Source organism: Miniopterus natalensis, chromosome 1, assembly GCF_054644295.1.
Source record: "Miniopterus natalensis isolate mMinNat1 chromosome 1, mMinNat1.hap1, whole genome shotgun sequence".
NCBI lineage: Eukaryota > Metazoa > Chordata > Mammalia > Chiroptera > Miniopteridae > Miniopterus > Miniopterus natalensis.
Genome location: NC_142081.1, coordinates 142634872 through 142654617, shown reverse-complemented (window position 1 = coordinate 142654617; position 19746 = coordinate 142634872). Strand labels below are relative to the sequence as shown.

Here is a 19746-nt window from a genome sequence, read left to right as displayed (position 1 = left end):
ACTCCCTTTAGTATAATTAACTGATATTCCTTTATTTTTATGTTATACTCCCAGTACTGCTGTTCTGATGATAAGACTGAAGCATATTTTTAAAACTAGTTCAGTCACTTGATTTCTTGAGTAAATTTAATTCTTAAAGTTATAGTATAACAGCTAAAGGCCCTTTAATTGGCTTTATCAGCATTTAGATCTGTATTAATTTCACTAAACTGCCTTTCCTAGAACATGGCATATTCCCTAATAAAGACCTTAATTTTCTTTGACCTGTTTATTCATATACCTCTGTATCTGCAACCATAATGTAAGTCTCCAAACCTATAGTACAGACCACAGATTATGTAATTTACAAATCCAGAGAAATCCTGAGACTATATGAGTGGGCGTGACTTGTATGGGCCCGTGGGCAAGCCACAAGAATCTCAGAGGTTACCTCCTACCATTTATCCCTTGGCCCTGATTGCAGAGTAAAACAATATACAGAAACTAGCAGCACCACCCACTTATTTCTGATGCCAAATCACTCTCTAGTTGTTGGTAACCATCCTTAACCTAAAGTCTGGTCTTCTGATCTAATTGAAAAAATATATATATGGTAAAAGTAGCAATGCCAAAAATATCTGTGATGTGAAGTGCTGCCCCTTGGGCGGTAAGGTTTTACAATGACCAGTAGATGTATTTTCCCTTTAACCAAGTGATTCTAAAAATTAGATGCATATAAGGAATATTAGTGGGAGGTTAAAAAATAATAATAATACTGAAATTCTATACCCAGTGTCTCAGGTATAAATGGTCTGGGTTATGGACTGGACAGTGGGAGTTTTAGAATCTTCCCACCTGATTCTGAGAGTGAGAGTTAGCATACCAATTTGGAACCATTGCCATAACCTAACCCCTGCTCTGCTGTCGTGGGTATGACATGTTGAATGTGTGGAGCAAAAGTGAGAGGGAGCATAGTGATAGTTCCCTTGATATGGTATATTTCCTTGATATGCAATTTAATTGGTAAGGAGAAATTTAGATCAAAATACCCTGTGGACAAATATTTGCGAACACTAGACCCTGGTGGAAAACTCTCAAAGTGGATGTGTGTCAGCTGAAATGATTTCGTAACATCAATGAATTTGTAGGAACTTAGGTACAGAGCATTAAAGATGTAAGCTTTGTTGGTGGTTGATTTTTGCTTAGGGAGATAACATTTAAATAAGAGAACTTTGAAATTAATGATTTTTGGGTAATCACAATTTTATAAGAGCATATAAATGAGGCTCCTGTTTATTTTGTGAGGAACTTAAATTTAGTTTGACTTTGAAGAAAGCCTTTGAAGGGAGATATCGGAGATAATCATAAAAATAGTATTTTGTTTTAGTTGTTTTGAAGGGTTAAGCAACATGATGTAAAGAAGAATGTAGATTTTGACTTAAGTAGTTCTGACTCATCTTCAGGTGTAACTCTGTGTATTAGTTACTGTGTTCAGAAAGGGGAAATGCAAGTCTTCCATTTTAGTTTTGGTGTGCGCATTTATTTGCATGTGTGTATATGTGTGTGTACGTTTTGGCTAAGATTTAAAAAATATTTATATAAATGTGCTTAGAATAATTTTTAGTGTAAAATAAATACTTAATATTTATTTTTTCCTTTTTTCTGTACTAATTTCAATCTTCTTATCCCTAATTTAAAAAAAAATTCCAAAATATTTTCAATAACCCTTATTACATTATGTACATTTTCCACCTTAATAAAAATCTTTAAAGTTTTAGAGTTATAACCTTTAGTCAACTCAGTGACCTTCACAGATACCCATCATAACCAGAGAATCTCTATTTGGTAAGATTTAAAACTATTGATCTTTTTAAAAAAATTAATATTTAAATTTAAAAAAATTTATTATATTTAAATGTCCAGTCCTTTCATTTATAGATAAATACATCAAATTCTAGAAAGGTGGAGGAAAAGGACTTGAAAAAAGGGTTTATTTACCAATTGAAGTTTGTGAAGTGATGCTTATTACCCTGAGATGCTGAGCCTCACACAGGGAAGAGGCAAGAGGAAAAGGGAGCAGCTGTATTCTCACTATTTGTTCAGTTGCAAAATATGGCATTGGCAAAAACAGTATTCAATAGACCCCAAGCCCATAAACTCAAAATGTAGTGAGAATCACATTTACATATTTCACTTCTAAATATGGTTGAAAATATCGACATGATAGAAGACATTTAATGATCACGTGCAACCTCTATCATTAATGAACATAATGGGTTAAGTGGTTAATGTGAACTTTTTCAAATGCTTAATTGAGTTATATTTTTCTTACAGAATCCTGGTGAAATATTTATTATTTTGAGAGATGAAGTAATTGGTGATACTGTGGAGGTTGAATTTACATCAGATAATAAATGCATTAGAACATGGCCAGCCCTCTGGAATAAAACAGTCTGGTGTATGAAAGCTTTAGGTAAGAAATTCTTTCATGCTTTAATAAATATAAAATATCACCCCGAATTTCTTTCAATAAATTTATGATAAATGGTTTCACTTCCTTATAGAAACTAATATTGTTCTGCAGGTGTTTCCTGTGTTTAGCTTTCACATACCCAAGGTTGTTACTATTAATCCAAATTTGCAAAAGTACGAATGTGTAAATTATGAGAAATTAGCTTCCATGCTGTGAAACAGCATCCAGTAACATCACTTTTTTTTTATATGTGTCAGCAGAGAGCACTTGAATGTACACCAGCTATTAAATATGGAACTAAAATTAGGAGCTTTATTGTAAAAGAATTCGCAGATATTTGGATTTGCATTAATGAACTTTGATTTTTTTGTGTGTTTTACTTTCTCTCCCTCCTTCCCTCTCTCCTTCCCTCTCTCTGTCTTTTTTTTCCCCCCTGCTCCTGAGTATATTTTGGTTGTTTTGGAAAGCATAAATCTTTTTTCACTATTTTATCATCATGGTAACATTTTCGTATACAATTACCCCTTCTTTTCCTTATTTAATTTGTGAAGCTAACCATCTCATTATGCAACTGTGCTTGCAGCATGATAAACAGTATCAGACTCCACAATAATTGTACTAAATTAAAAATCTAAATGTTTTGATAAAATAATATAGGACTACTTGCTTTTTAATTTATTGTTTTACAATCAGAGAATAAAATTACCTTACAAAACTTTATAAATATGAACTTCATAAAATATTTTACAATAAAAGATATGCAGTCTTACTATGAATTTGGAAATGTAAAAATATTTAAAATGAAAGTATATGTCAAATGCATCCTGAGCTTTTAATGTCGCTTTTATGAAGCGAGTCCATGCAAACCCTTTCTATTAGGTTGTGCAAAGAATACGTCCATTCTGTGGATTTCCTTGCACAGCTGAGATGAGAGTTCGGTCATAGAAAGGAAAGGCTCTATGCCAAGCATTGCTAAACCTTTCAGACACTGCTTCCTCTCAGGGACAAGGATCTGCAGAAGTGAGATGAGAAAGAACTCTGTCTCTTTCCTTTCTCTCCCAAAGACCATCATTTCCTTATGCCACAGTTTAAAATGATTTAATGAAGAAATTTTTAACTAATTAGTTTTGGAGTTTAAACTAAATCTAGTTAGACTGAAATCACTACAGAAAAAAAATCAATATTGCCAATTAAAAAGTACTTAGATAATAATTCCCAAATAACACACCAAAATGTCAAATAAAATTACTCATATTAAGATTTTATGAGAATTAAAAAAAAAATTATGTTTAGTTTAGCTAGTAACTAAGAGCAGTGCAAATAATAAAGCATGTCAAAATTCAAATGTTTTTCAGAAAAACAGAAAGCTAATGGTCTATACTTTCTAAGATATACTAGTTCATAATATGTGGTTGAACAGCAAGTTTGTAGCAAAAAAATCAATAAACAAACAAACTGCTGTTTAGTAGTTATGCTAATTAAACCCCTCCAAGTCTTTTTTTCAACTTGTGTGTTCTGTAAATTAACGAGATATTTTTCTTATGAAATTTTAGCTGCTATGTAGTAATTTATAGACTGATGCCTCGAGTGTGTGTGGGAATGTGGACAGGACATGCCTCAGCAGAAATGGCCCCAGAGTTTTGTTTTCTCTGCCTTATGGCACTGTTTTGTAAAATTTTTTGAGCCCTAGTAAGAACTACATTTTATATCATGACCCAGTGCATATGCATAAATCCATAATTAAAGCAGAGGTTTTAAAAGCAATAGTTAGACTTATGGTGTTAGCCTGTCATGTAGAATTTGGGTGTTGTCACTCCCATTCTTAAACATGAAAAAGTTGAACGAACTGAAAATAAATGACTTTTCTTGAGTTCATTGACAACTCTGGTGGTGGGGCAAACCACCATCCCTAAATTTGGAGAGAAAGGTAAATCAAGTGTGACATCCAAGGTCTGCTTATCTGGAGCACAAGTCCCTAGAGCTGGAAAACTGGTAGAAGCACTTAAATGCTAATTTTGATGAAATTCTGGTGGCTGAGTGTGGACTGTAGTCTTGTGAGGCACCTATAATTTTGTGGGATTTACCTCCAGGAACCTCACCAGGTTCTCAGAAGGAAATATCTGAAATCTTCAGGAGGCTCTGCCAGGTCAGAGGAAGAATAACCATGGTGAAATACTCCTAGCATGTTCCCCATGACAAAGGCTGCTCTCTAGGAGAAACCACTTTACCAGAGTTAAATCCCAGCTGGGAAAGGGCATCCATCGCACTGTATCCTCCCTAGTCTTCCCGGAGGTGGGGAGAGGAACACTATGCCACAGCAAAAACATTTGTAAAGGTCACAGCCAAGAGACATGGGCCCATTAAGAGACTGAGACTTAATATGAGATTAGAATGCATCCCCTCCCCCAGGCTGACCACCAGCACACCACAGCAGGTTGGGTGCAATGGCAATGGATTGCACTTGACACTCTTGTAAGATGCATCATTTTACTGCGGAGGAGCACTTAGGGAAGCAAAGGTCAAGAGGAAGGACGCATTTGAAGCTTCTGGTACATATAGTTACAGCAAGCATTAAATAGAGCCCACGTCCTAGCCAGATTGCTATACATTCTCACTGCATGCCTGCTGGCTTCATTCCTTATCCCTGACACAATATGTCTGGTTTTCAAAAAGAAATTACAAGTCATGCCAAAAGCCAAAACACAACATTAGTCTAAAGAAAGAAAGCAAACTTCAGACCAGATTTAGCTGTGGCACGGATGTTGGAATTATCAGACAGGAAATTTTGAATAACTCTGGCTAATATGTTAAGAAGCTATAATAGAAAAAATAGAAAATATGCAAGAACATGCAATGGGCACGATAATCAGAGAGCTAAGAATTGCATTGCATTTCTTTTCATTTTTTTAAAGCTAGTCAACACCTAGTAAATTGATGTCATGATGTATTTGTGGGTGACAAACCATAGCTAGGGTAAGTACGCTTTGTAGCTTCACTGGCCACATCTGGTTTTTGAAACTTTAATTTATAATAATTAAACAAAATTTAAAATTCATTTCCTCAGTTGAACTAACCATATTTCAAATGATTTATTAGAATATATTCATCATCTCAGGAAGTTCAGTTGGAAAGCACTGACTGTACAATAGGCCTTCTTTTTCTCTACACCACTTATGGAGTAAGAGAGATGCCCAGCATCTTAAAGGCTAATGATTGGTCCAGAATCTGCATGTAGCCAAAGAAATAACTAACAATTCTGTGTGGAGCCATTTACTGAGTAACTTTAGACAAGTCTCTTGATCATTCTGTGTCTCAATTTTCTTGCTGATAAAATAACTAACTTCTCTACTTACCTTTCAAGTACTTACTTATAGGATGTTTGGAGACAAGGGAGAGACCTCCAACTGAGGAACAAAGCTTCAATCTCTCCCTCTAGCAATTCCCTTAAACACAGGAATGGTTTTTCTGGAATATCCCACCCTCAGCCTCTGGATGGGGTGTGGTTAAACCACTTAAAAACTTCCTTTTTTTCCTACAGATAAGTGAACTGAGGAGTCCATCTTTCTTTATAAATATTGTACACCTCATATTGCCGTTCTCTTCACTTAGTCCTAGGTTTATATCTCTTTTTACAAATGATACCAAAATTGTTTGTTCTTCTTTACCCTTGGGGAATTATGCTCAGGAGAGCTTCCAATTCTGTTATCTCATCTATAATCCCCATACCCATTGGTGATTTCTAAGGCAAGAAATGATCTCAATCAGTATCCCACATCACCTTTAAAACATATTTTCTGTACGTTTTTGGATACCAACTTAAAATGTAGGGATCAAAATCTAAAGTGAAAGCATACTAAGAATGCTTCCCCACTCTCAGAATCCTTTTGAAGAATATTGATGCATCAATGTCAAGAGGAGGCCTCTATTTGTCCAGTCTCTTTTCAATCTAGAAAAAATGCTCACTTGACTTGATTTCTGATCATTTGACCCAAGATTTAATCAGTCACATGACTTAAAATGTGGTTTGCTGCCTGTAAATGTTCTCTTGTGCTGTAACCACAGTTTCCTGTACTAAATCCAGCTGGTGCTGAGGGCTGGTTTGGCAGCTTCACAGTATTGTCCAGGATACAGGCTTATCTTTAGTCACCACTCCACAGTCCTGAGGTGCGGCCATAATTATCATGGGACAAGATGACTTCTAAGACTTTTGCCATCACACTTATGTTCAGAGCAATATGATGAAGCGGTGTGGGGGAACCATTTCATACTGCATTACAAAAGTCAATTTTATGTATCTTTTCCCTAATTCATATTCAGTGATATTACTTGTGTATTAAATTTTTCAGGCTTTCCTAACAAAATGCCACAGACTGGATGGCTTGACCAACAGAAATCTATTTTATCACAGCTCTGGAGGCTAGGAATCTAAGGGGCTAAAAGTTGCCTTAAGGCAAATCTCTTTTCTTGGCTGCCTTCTCTCTGTCCAGATGTGGCCTTTTCTTTGTGCACCTGCACTTCTGGTGTCTTCTCTTCTTCTTATAAGGATGCCAGTCTTATTAGATAAGGCCCCCACCTTTATAACCTAATTTAAGCTTAATTACCTCCTTAAAGTCCTCATCTCCAAATATAGTACACTAAGGGTTAGGACTTCAGCATAAGAATTTGGGGGCAGGGGATACCATACAGTCCATAAAACTTTGGTAGCTTGAAATCAGCCTTAGTGTAAGTATTTACACCACAGAAATTGGCAAATCTAAAAATCAGGGCTTTTTTCTTTCTGGTGAGTAAGTCTCTCAGCACATCCCTGGGATCAGGAAACGAAGGTTTCATTAAGTAAGAAAGTTTCTGTATGACATACCTGCTGATACTTCATTAGTCAGAACTTAATCCCAAGGTCCTATCTAGCTGAAAGGGAGAGTAGAAAATCTAGTCTTTTTAGTTGGATAGAAGTGCATCCTATGACAACAAAAGAAAATCAAAATCTGTTTCTAAAAGGAAGAAGATAATAGGCCTTGGGGTAGGCAGCTAGCATTTACTGTTAGAAAAGGGTACCCCTCAGACCAACTACTCTGTTTCTTTGGTTTGGATACCTCCTCCTAACCATTTAAATGTATGCTTGCTCGCATGTGTGTGTCAATCGTCTCTCAACATTGAGGCATATCAAATACTCAGGTCTCCTTCTTACACTTCTCAGATAAAACTCTCAGGTTTCTCTCTGTCCAACCCTACACTGTGCCATATTAATGTTCTTTTTAAATATATGTTTCTTTCTAACTTAGTAAAAATTTAGAGAATAACAAAATTATATTAAAGTACAATATGCCACATAGGGAAGGAATCCTAAGATGCTCTTTTCATAAATGTTCTCTCTTTCCCTTCTGACTCATTTCCAAATATTAACCTGATTTTTTAACTTGAGAAAATATTTTCTCATTTTGCCTTCTCTCTTTCAGCTACATAATTTGATACACTTATAATTACTTCATTTTTTAAAAGCCACATCTTCCCAATGGTGTCCATAGGTTTGTCTCTGGCAGAGACTGTTTTGTGCTAAGGGAATTTAAATTTACTGTAGTCCCAGTTTATACCAGAAGATATAAAAATACATGTCAAGGCTTTAAACTAGAAATGTTAACTACTTTTTACTCCGAAGGAAGAGGGTAGTCCTCTGGTACCAGCAGCTCAGCCAGAAAAAATATTTTACTCAGCAGGGGGACCACCAATTAAAAGTTGAAAGGAATATAAAATGAATACACAAAGATATAACTCTCTTTATTAATTGAAAAACTGTTCTAAATAATATAAACTATAACTTAATATTTCATTAAAAAGAATGAAAAATACTTTAGCATGTGCTAAATATTAATCCAAGCCTCCTTAGAAAAATAACATTAAGAATTTTTTCTAAACCACCTTCAGGAAGATGATTTTAACATATACAAAACTGATATTAATTTTTAGGAATGATGTAGGTTTTGAAGCTACTGATATTTATTTAATAATGCTGTTCCAATCAAAAGAGTCATGTTGATTTCAGTTCCCCTGGAAACATTTGGTAGATTCATTTAAGGTTTACCATGTGTTAAAGGGATAAAATTGGTGCAAAAAGGAACACAGCTTCTCAGACAATGGAAATACAGAAAGTGAAAAGCTTTTAAATAAATGGATTTATGAAATATCCTTTTTTATGGAATTAGTGAATATAATTCTAATTCTTAAGATATACCTTTGGATTATATTTTCCATAAATTAGTTTTTTCTTAATCTGAAAGGACAGACCACTTAAAACACAGAGAGGAAAGATTGACAAAGACTCTTGAAGAGCCTAGAACTTGAGACCTGAAATTTAAGTAGAATTTTGTTATAGTCCATTGCTCCTCTATAAGTGTACTTTGTTGTGTATCTATGTCTGATGGGGACAGTGAGTTCTACTTTTTTTCTTTCATATAAACCATTTTACTTCTTCATAGCTGACTCTTATACCCTTGCTTGGTTTGGTGATTTTGACCTATATTTGCACGTGCCTCCAGTGTCAAATGTGACTTGCCTACTGTAGTCTAGATAATAAATAGCAGAATTCACTTTTACTTTTTTCTGTTTGAGTCCTTAAAGTAATTGATTTTATTTTCATTGAAGAACTATAAAATATAGACACCATAGTGATCACAGTTAATGTAAAATAATGCTCAGGCCATAACAGGTATTGTTCACAGAAATGCCAATTCAGTAATACACTATGAAGGAGGGCCCCCCAACCAGAGGAATCCATAACTCCTCCTCCATGATATATGATTGGAAACAGTAATTAGGTGTTATTTAGTCACTGACATTCAAAAGATATGAAAATGTATACAGCAAAGACAGTACTTCAGAGGACATCTCTTTGGAGGATTACCTTAAAATCCGCATCATTATCAATAGATCTAATGGCAAAATTTTGAGTCTACTAATGGCTCCAGATATCAAAAACAAATTAACTCATTTTAATGTTCTGTTCTAAAGAAATTAGAATATTTTAAGTATTCCATATCAAGGAACAACCAAGCAAATCTCACCACATCTCCCTTATGATTTATCACCCAACTTTCTTTCAGAAAGGTAACACCCCATTGTAAGACTCCTAATCTCTTTTCTGATAAACAAAATCAATTTCTTCATTCAAAATCATCCTTATGAAATTTACTGAAATTAACTTTATTTGACTGCCAAAACTCCAGAACCCCCATTACCAAATGTGCATAGTGTGGCTGATGAGTTGTACTTTACAACTTCAGTTTTTTTCTTGTGATTTCTCTTTCATTCTCTACTGGATAGATACTTATTTTGGAAAGAGAGAACTTTTCTACTTATATTTCCTTTATAATAGAGGTTAAATGTCTAGTCAAGCAATATGGTAACAGGAAATTTCAGCCCCTTCATCTAGTTAAACTTAAGATTGCTTTTGTTGGCTTTAGATTACATGAAGCAATAAATATGATAAGGTCCTTTAACCTCTTCAGCTGATAAAGTAAAATTAATGCTTAAACCTTAAGAAATTTTAAATATTCAAAGCTTCATTAGGATGTTAGGGTTAAAACTAGCTTTTTAGTCTTTTAATGGCTTATTCAAAACCCCAGTTGGTTAGGTGACAATTTTCCAGGATAATTTAAAAAATATCTCCAGAACAAAGAGTGAATGTTTTTAAAGGGTGTCTGAAAACGAATGAAAAGATAAATTGTTTGCTTTGGTTACAATAAAACACAATGGCTTTTCTATTGAAATGACTGTTTATTGTTATTCTTTCACGGGAAGCCCAAAATTTTTAGGTAACTTTAAATGTTCTTATGTTAGAGCAGAATTCACAATGAAGTATGTCAGTCACTTTAAACAGCTTGTTCACAAAAGGCTTTGGATAAATGTATGGTGTAACTAGACTTAAATAGCAGGGCATTAAATCTCAAATTTCCAAAGGTTTTTCATTGTAATGAATTGAATATAAGTTCTATAATTTTGATTGACTCTACATTTTCTCTCTTCAAACACAATTTTGAGAAACTTGCCTATAATTTATAGGAGTTTTCTTCATAAGAGTAGAAACAAACACCTAACTTTTTATGAGCAACTTTACTGTTCTAAATTATAAAGTTATATGTAAAGATTATTATAGATTTTTTTAATGGAAGTTAGTAGTTAGGGAGAAAGGACTTAGTGCTTTGCTTTTATTATAATTTTACCATGCGTTGTTATCTTCTAAGGTTTTTTTTTTAACAAGTCTAAAATTATACATTCTGTTTTGTGATTTCTAACTTCTAAGTACAAAAAAGAAAACATATGTGCTAGAAATTAGTAAAATTGTTATAAAATCTTAAAGTCTTCCCTCATATTCTCCAAGAGATATAATATTGTGAGATGTGCATTATATACTCAGCTCCTACCTCTGTTTTTTGTGTTTTATAAGATTTTCCTGCTGGCTCTGTCAATGTCAATGTTTACTGTGATGGAATCATTAAGGCCACAACAGAGATTAAATACTATACAACAGAAAAGGCTGAGGGGAGCCTATTGGGAGCGGCAGGTCCAGGAGATGGTGTGTGCCAGGTAAGTTGATCTTTCCATGAAGTTGATAATGCCTTAAAAAGCTAATGTGGATAAAAGAATGCACACTTTGGTAGCAAGTCTGCATGTTGGTTGAATAAGAATGAATTACTGATCAATAGGAAGGGGAAAAACCTGCCTCTGTGGTGCAGAGATGAATTAGTTTGCTTAAGTCAAGCAGTCCAGATAATGTCACCGAGAGACAGGTTACCCACTGCAAAGCAGCTGTTGCGGTAGGCTCATTGTAAAGCTGTTACAGAGCAGATAAAGAAAGGCAGAGGATTAAAGAGAAGTCTTAAGAAATTAATTTCCTCTTCATCTAAATCCGGACAATACAAAACAAAAGTCAGGCCGTCAGACACTTAGAGGTTAAGAAGTCAGACAAACCAAGAATACCACCAGAAAGGGAGCGTGTGGGGTTAATGTAGATAGAAATTGTTATTTTCGTGTGGAAATTTCCAAGCTCAGTATATGTTTTTCTTATTCTCATTTATCACTGTTATCTGATAGTGAAAAATCTTGCTTTAAATTAACATTTTATTAGAGAATCCAGAGGGTAAGTTTTTCTGGGAAGAGACATTTTTAAGTCCTAGGTTGCTTCCATTACTCAGCAATGATGACTTGGTGAGGAGCTTATGGTCTTCTCAGAGAGCCATTTTTCAGATATTTTCCAGTGAATGTATGTGCTGTGAATCCCCTGCCCTCGTGGATTTAGTATGCAATGATTGCATTTTGATTAATCCTATGCCATTAGTTTAATTTCTGCGTTGTATTTATCTTTTTGTTACCTGACCCACTTTCAACAGAGAAAAAGCTTGCTTGATGTGGAACTTTTATCCTGTATGTGCTTATACCATCAAATTTGCAGAGTGAAATACATGTCATTTCCTTTTATAGCTATGAGATAATTAGAATTATAATGGTGCTTAATTGCCTTTTTTGTGTGCATATTGGAGGGAGAAGGAAAGGGGAGAAGGGAAAAGAGACAAAGAGAGAGCCAGTCAAATAAGCAATCTAATCTTCAATTCACCACAAAACACTACAAGAACTTGTAACAAAACCATCAATGATAGTGAAATTGACAGGTTGTCATGAAGCTTTATATGTTTAAGCTAGTTTAGAATTGGAGGTTTTGTTATTTATTTTGTGTGACACATTTTTTTATTAGAGTTCTCCCTTATGAATGACATATTTTAGAACAATAGAAATGGTAAAAGTGTCTTAGAGAAGGACAGGCAGTAAAATATCATTTGTCAAACCAGGGAGTCTCTGGACATTTGACAAAATGTCTATTTTGTAATTGTAAAGCAAGAACAAAAGTAATAGCCTGAAATATAGAATGTTTCATTTTCTTGTGACAAGCCTACCTTATCTTCTGCTTTAAAAATTCTGTTCATTACAAAAAGATTAATAAAAGTGATATATTGTATTATTAATATACAGTCAGCATAGAAGTAAAGTAGTCCCCAAAACACATTTTTGTGTTGGTTTGCCTTTAGGGACAAAAAAACCTTTGTATATAGTCAAAATTAAATGTAATTTATAACCCTTTGACAGCTTTTCAGAATGCTGTAATGTACAAGTTATGATTTCTTCTAGAGTTTTGGGTGAATAAAAACTTTTAGATAACTAGAAAATGCTCTGTTTCATTTTCACCCTTGGTGTCAACAAGGAGAGGTGAGTGAGGGTTATGACTGAGTCTTAATGCTTCTCCTCCCCACCAAGCCCTGGTGGTCTAGTGAAAGGAAGAATGGTGGGCAGTCTCAGCTTGGCTCAGGCTGTCAATGTCAGGAAAAAGCCACTTTAAACTGGAGGTGAGAATACTGAGAGGTAGAATTATTCTAGCTGGTTGACAGCAAACCACAGTGTAAAAAGAGACATGAAGAGATTAGGTTTAATATATACAACTTAAGATAGGTTTAGAGATTTAGCCACTGTCATCAGAGGACCTAGGCATGTTGTGGGATTAGATCAAAGGAATCCTGAGACAGACCCAGCCATACCATCAAATGCCTAAAAGAAAGAAGACACTGCAGTTCAGTCAGACTCCACTAGATCTTAGACCAGGTATGACAGGGGTTTGCCTAATCCACTGGCATCTGGATCATGTATGTTACACCTGTTATGGATTCATTAAGATGGTGAATGGCAGACTCCCCCCTTGATGAAAAAGAAGGGAGCACAGCGGCATTCTCTTCATGTATTTTAGGGATGTTTGGCCTCGAAGGAGGTGTCCCAGCCCACACTGCTTCTCTTTATAAGCATGTGGATTTTTCTCCTACATAGATTACTTTTTTGACATTTAACTTAGCTTCCTTATAGATTATATTTTTAAAATTGTGTAAAAACCTTTGCCTTTTCTTTCCTTTATAGAACATTACAGGAATTGTTTTGTTCATGTGCTTGATACTATATCTTTTAGTTGGGAAATTTAGGTATTTTGCAAATAGTCCACTGGACATCTCTATTCAAAGAACAATATAATTGTGATTTTATTCACTATAGTTACTTGCATGTTTGCAAGAACATATACCAGCAGATTTCAATGTTTTCAATATCCAACCTACTTAGCTGAAATGGTATATTGTAAGAGGTAGCCTGAGTTTTCCTATAAATTTTAATGGTAGATGTGATTTAAGTAATCCTAAAAATTAGTAATAAAGTACTTCCTATCATCATTTAAAAGCTATTGGGCATATAATAACATGATCATTTTCTGAATTTGAGGAAAGGAATAATAATGAGAAATCTATGGTTTTTATTTTTCAGTAATCCTAGAATTTGTAATAAGAGATTTTACATTATCATTTAAAACCTCTTGAGCATATAGCAAAATGATCATTCTGTGAATTTGAGAAAAATGATAATGAGAAATTTGATTTTCTTAGTTTATTTTTAATGATGTCCATTAGGTTTTAGAATACGTTACCAAAACCAGCTTAATTATCTAACTACTTCCTAAAATCATTTCATCTTTTTTGAATAGATACTAAATCCCAGCACATAGTCTCATAAAGATACAATTTACAGATCATCACCTATAACGATGAATTCAAGAGAGATTCAATGAAGAAAAATCGAAAGCCCAATTTGGGAAGAAAATTAGAATTCAAGTACTAGTGTTAGAAATACTGGTAACTCTTATTTAACTGAGATAATTAAAACCTTTGAGACTTTCACACTATTTACAAAAGTGTCTAGGGTCAACAATAAAGCTTTGTATAGGAATAATTAGGCACAGTATAAAAACCAAATTAGGTCAAAGTGCTAAAACAGCATAGAATTATGGATCAAAGCATTACTCATTAAGAGTTTCTGGAATGGTACCAAATAATTCTTCTTAGTTTATACTTACTTAAATCTTATTTTCATCTTTATATTAGGTACACTTCATTTCTAGTTTTTATTCAATTGTATAATTATTCACTCTTTGGTTTGCTACCTGCACATGTTTCATACAGTATGAAGCCAGGTGAAGTGGGGTGAGAGAAGGTACAGGCTCAGGGACTCTCTTATCATCAGGAATTTCCCAGATGTGACTACCTCCCTTACAGGTTAGTTTCTGCACTAAGTTAAAGCTCAGGTGTTAGCAGTTGTCTTCCATAAAGAATCTTCAGGAGATTCTTCCCACTGGGAGATACTGGGAATTCCCAGGCCTTTCATTAAGTATTTTTAGGGCCTTGTCTTCTTCAAAAGGTTGGAAGACAACTTTCTTCCTCTTTTCATCTAAGACACTCCCTGGTACAAACTTCCAGTGGCTCCTTGCATAAGGTCCAAACTCCTTTAATTGGAGCACAAGGCTTCAGGGTCCCAAATCTTTTCCAACTCATCTCCTACCACAGCATACCCTCTCCATGTCTTCTTAATTCTGTCTATAATTCCTGTGTTCTAGCCATCAGGATTGTTGACTCTTTTAGAACATAATATGCTCTTCCTCCCTCCACCCCCAGTTTCTTCATCTATGCATACCCAGTTTATTTCACACACACACATAGTTCCCGATGCAAGGGACACAACTGATAGTTACGGCTTAAAAAATGGGAAAACACAAGTGATTGCTTTTTTTCTAATGCTAGTTGAAAAACAACTGAAAAAAACTATAAGTATATAAGACATAAAGAGAAATGAAACTACCCTCTTAAAATACACTTATTTATTTATAAAAGTGAAAAAATAAATCTGATGCTTATGAAAATGAGGTTTTCTCAGATAGGTGCATGATTTTAGAAAAAAGGAATTTGTGCTATAAACCTTTGATCATATCCTACCTCAGTAATGAACTGTATGTTAATACACATCATTGCTGACTTTTAACAGCCATAGGATTCCAGATCCCAGTCTTGCCTTTCATTGGAATAGTGAGGAAATATTTGCTGTTCAAAAATGCCCAAGATCTGACCTCTCATTCAAAAGGCTGCATATTATCTTTCCTTTTCCTTTCCTGGCAAGTGGCAGCATGGCATAGGAGAACTGGTTCTCCTATGGTCCAGGAGCAGGAGTTAGATTCTTTTACCAAATCAGCAATCACTTACATCATGAGAACTCATTGTGGTTAGTGCTAAAGGAATTTCCCTCTGTGTACAATGAAGAAGCTAGAGTATATGATCTCCAAGGTCACTTCCAACTCAAATATTCCATAATTTTATGCCAAGAAAAAATACTTAACTACATTGGAAATTATGACAGCTCTACATTAAAGAGGATCACCCTGCATCTGTGTGGGCTCTCCACGAAGCCTTTATTTCAGTTTTATTTGCACTCCTTCCCAATTCTCCCTCCAGAGAAGAAGGAAACAATTAGAGTCATGTAGCTTCCATCAGTTTTATTACTTGTTTCATAATTCTGATGAAAGATTTGAAATGAACAGAGAAAGAACAGTCAAATAAAATGCAATTTGGAGATTAATTTCTGGATTCATTTTTCATATTGTTTGTGCCCCATATAAGAATGAATGAGTAAGAATAAGGGGTATCTATTGAAGTTTGTATTGTACTGACAATGTAAGTGATATTTCTTTGTGCTATGTCTCCACCTGTGGTCATGGTCGAACGATAGTTAATGATACCTGATTAGGGTAGATCAGACCTAACGTTTATACTCAGTTATAAATCATTGAATCAAATAGGAATACACTATTCAGTGCTCATCCATTTATTTAGAGAAAAACAAATAAGCTGGTTAATTTTAACAGCAGATATAGCAGTTGTTATAGGGAAAACTAAATATTTCTGAGCTCAGATACTTAGCCATTAACACAACCCTACTGTTCTCCACAGCTCTTTATCTTATAAGCCATCTCAGTCCATCTTCATAACTTTCGGCCCCATGTGTTTTAGCTATGTTCAACTGCTGTTTAGAATATATTTCATTAGTGACTTGCTAATTTATAGTCTCTACATACTCAGTGGAAATAAATACTCACCCCACTTTTTTCTTTTTCCCAAACTAAAGCCTCTCTCTTGCTTCTTACAAACCTCTCCCCTCCCCTTACGGGGGCTGTTTTTTACAGAGGACACCAAGGAGCTGGTGTGAAAGCTGCCTGTCACTGACCCTATTGGAATGCAGACTTCTGCTTTTACTATGTAGTTGTTTAGAGGGTTGAGACCTTCAACCATAAAGAGCATTTTAAAATAACCCAGAAAACAAAGCACAAGTCTAACACAGTTAACAATGTTCCTTCACAGCTATTATTCATAACAAGATAATAACAGAAAATTAGAAAATCTGCCTTTGATCAGAGCAAGCCCCAAATCATTAATAACCCTTTGGAAATTAGAAGACTGAAAAAAATTATTGTGGCAAAAATATGTTTGTTTGTAGTTTTTTAAAAGTCATGCATTCTTGTGTGCCTATTTATTAAGAACAGTTATACTTCAATAATAAGATAAAGAAATAAAGTGGACATATAATTTGGGAATTCTAAATTGTGTTTAGCATTGGTGAGTTATGCTCCTACAGTAAAGTGCATCAGGACACAGGAAATGAAGTAAAAGAAATCTCTGACAAGGAAAATTCAACTTTGAAGAATCCCAGTCCCAGAGGGCAGACATTTAGTCTCGTCGACCTTATTACTTTAAGTAGCAGCACACAAATACATATCAAATATGCTCAAGCCTCTCCCAACAAATTCAATGGACATTTTTCTTGTTCAGTTTAACTTGACTTTTCAACAGCAATTAATACCATTAACTAACTCACTTTCTTAAAATTTATTTTTCTTAGCTCTCATAAAGCCATATCTTCCTCGGTCTCCTCCTATGTCCTTAGCATTATTTCCTTCTTAATACCTTTTGCAATCTCTTCTTTGTAGAAAATAAAGTTTCACATTTACCAAATTTTGATTCTTGGACTTTCTTCTTTGTTTGATAGATATTTCCTCTTCAGGTTATCTCATTAACTTGTGATATACTCCAAATGTGTTTTTTCTTTAAGCTCCAGTCTTTCCAAGTCAGGATATGCATTGTCATCAATCTAGTTCCAAGGGAGGGGGAGTGCAGGGGCTGGGTGGAGGTGGGAAAGGAGAGAGAAAATGGGGGACATCTGCAGTCACTACCACAATAAAAAATTTAAATAAATTAAAAAAAAAAACAGAAAAGTAAGAGACTACTTAATACCTCCTATTCCCTTACCTTACAAATTCAGTTTTACTTACTAAATACTGCTCACTTCTCTCCACCTCTCTCCAGGTCTAACGCCTTTTTCTACCAGTTTTTCTCTTGCCTAAACAACTGTGGCATTCTCCCGCCTGATCCCCACCATGGGTTTCTTGCACAGGACCTACTTAAGTCCATAGTCTGAGAGGTTCTTTGAAAAAGAAAAATCTCAGCATGTTATTCTCCTACTCAAACACTTCAATAGATTCCAGTTATTGTATGGATTAAAATATATATTTATCATGAACAATATGGCCCTGTAGAGACTGTCCCCTCTCTCTTCAGCTTATTCTCACTCCTCTCCCTCTTCCATTCCTGACACACTGGCCTGATTTGAGTTCCTAGACTTTTAGTACCTAATCCCCTATCACAGGACCTTTAATATGCTCCTCTTTCTAACTAAAACATTTTTCCAGTCCCTCCTTCTCTCTCACTATCTTTACCTAATTAATTCTAATTCATCCTCTTAATTTAATTTTAACATTTCTTCATTAGCGAAGCCTTCTTGACCTCACACATCTCCTGTGCATCGCTTTGTAACATGGACCACATTCTAATTTGATGCTAATGTGTGCAATATTTCTCAAAACAATACCTGCCTCTCATTAGACTCTAAGGTCAACAAGGGCAGAGACACTATCTATTTGGTACCCTGTTTCATCTCCAAAACCAGGTACACTGACAGACACATAGCTCCTCAATTTTGTTGGATGAAATAATGACAAAGGGAAAGGATTTTATGCATTGTTTCCCACCCAACCTCAAGTGGCCCACCCATCAGAGCCCTTTGTTCCAACAGCCACTGGCTTCATGATAGCACAGGCGCAGCCCTTTTTGAGAAGGGTGTTGGACTGTTGCTGAAGCAGTGCTGCTTCTGACCGCTGTAGAAAGAGCAAGGCAAAGGAAGGAAGACAAAGGGGAAAAAATCAAAAAGAGAAAACAGCGAGACCAATTCTGTGTTATCTAACTTAGAAACTAGAAATTAAAACAACCCAAAAGAAGAATTCCAGAATTTTTTTTTGAAGTCATGGCATGGGTTAGAGAAGCCTTTTTTTGAATATGTTAGTCCTATATTTGTTTTAAAACTTGTCTTATTACATATTTAACAGTAGGTTGTTACAAAATGATTGCTAAAGGGAGGTAAGGAGTGAGGTAAGATATGGTTGTTATGACTACTCTAACGCCTACTATGGAGAACTTTGTTTTTTTGCTTGTTTAATCAATATTGTCATTAAATATCCCTAAACAGCATTAGTGAATCTGTTCAAAATTAATCAAATTAAAGTTCTGAGACTTTTTGACATTATGTACAGGGGGTCAAAGTTGAAAAAATCAGCACAATCCAGCTTTAGTAAGTGACATAAATGAGTTTTTTTAAAAAACTTGCATATGACTGCCTTCACATAAAATGTTTATACATTTTGCATAATTTATTAAGATGGCAGAGACTGCTAGTTGTCCCCCAGTATTTCTTTTTCTTTCTTACATGATAATATAACTTCTGCCTGGGCATATTGCTGCCCAGATAAGCACTGCGCTGCCTGATTCTCTTGCCGCTAGATGCAGCTGTGTGACTGGCGGCCAAAGGCATGTCAGTGGAAGTAATATGTGCACATTCCTGATCGTGTCCTTAAAAGAAGGGTGGGGTCATGCTCTCCCACTCACTGACTTTTTACTTTGGCTGTAGTGCCAACAAGGGATTGATGGGTAAAATGGCAAGGACCATGATGATGACACACAGTAACAAAACAAAAGCAAACCCCCATCTCCTAAGCAGGGAGGGAGCCACCACGTCAGCCCTGGATCGCCAAGTTCCAGGCTTTTATGTTGAAGAAAAATAGATACCTATCTTGTTTAAGCCACTGGCATTTTGGTCTCTCAACTACAAAAACAAAACTTATCTTCAAGTAATTTAAAAGACATGTTATTGAATTTAAGAATTTTGAAAGACAAAACAACTTAATTTATTTGTTCAGTTGATGCAAAAACAAGTTTGGGTAGAAAAATCCTCCGTATTGTTAAACTTGTGTACTTTTCTGAATCACAATTACTATTTTCATGAGTTGT

General features: G+C 35.0%; 1 protein-coding gene across 1 annotated transcript in view; it reads left to right on the top strand.

Moving 5' to 3' along the window:
• Window positions 1–19746, top strand: part of BANK1 (B cell scaffold protein with ankyrin repeats 1) — a 249140-nt gene that overhangs the window by 36180 nt on the left and 193214 nt on the right. Inside the window, exons 3-4 of the mRNA XM_087816091.1 lie at window positions 2314–2452; window positions 10890–11029. Of these exons, the coding sequence (XP_087672217.1) occupies window positions 2314–2452; window positions 10890–11029 (279 nt within the window). The remainder of the gene's footprint in view (window positions 1–2313; window positions 2453–10889; window positions 11030–19746) is intronic.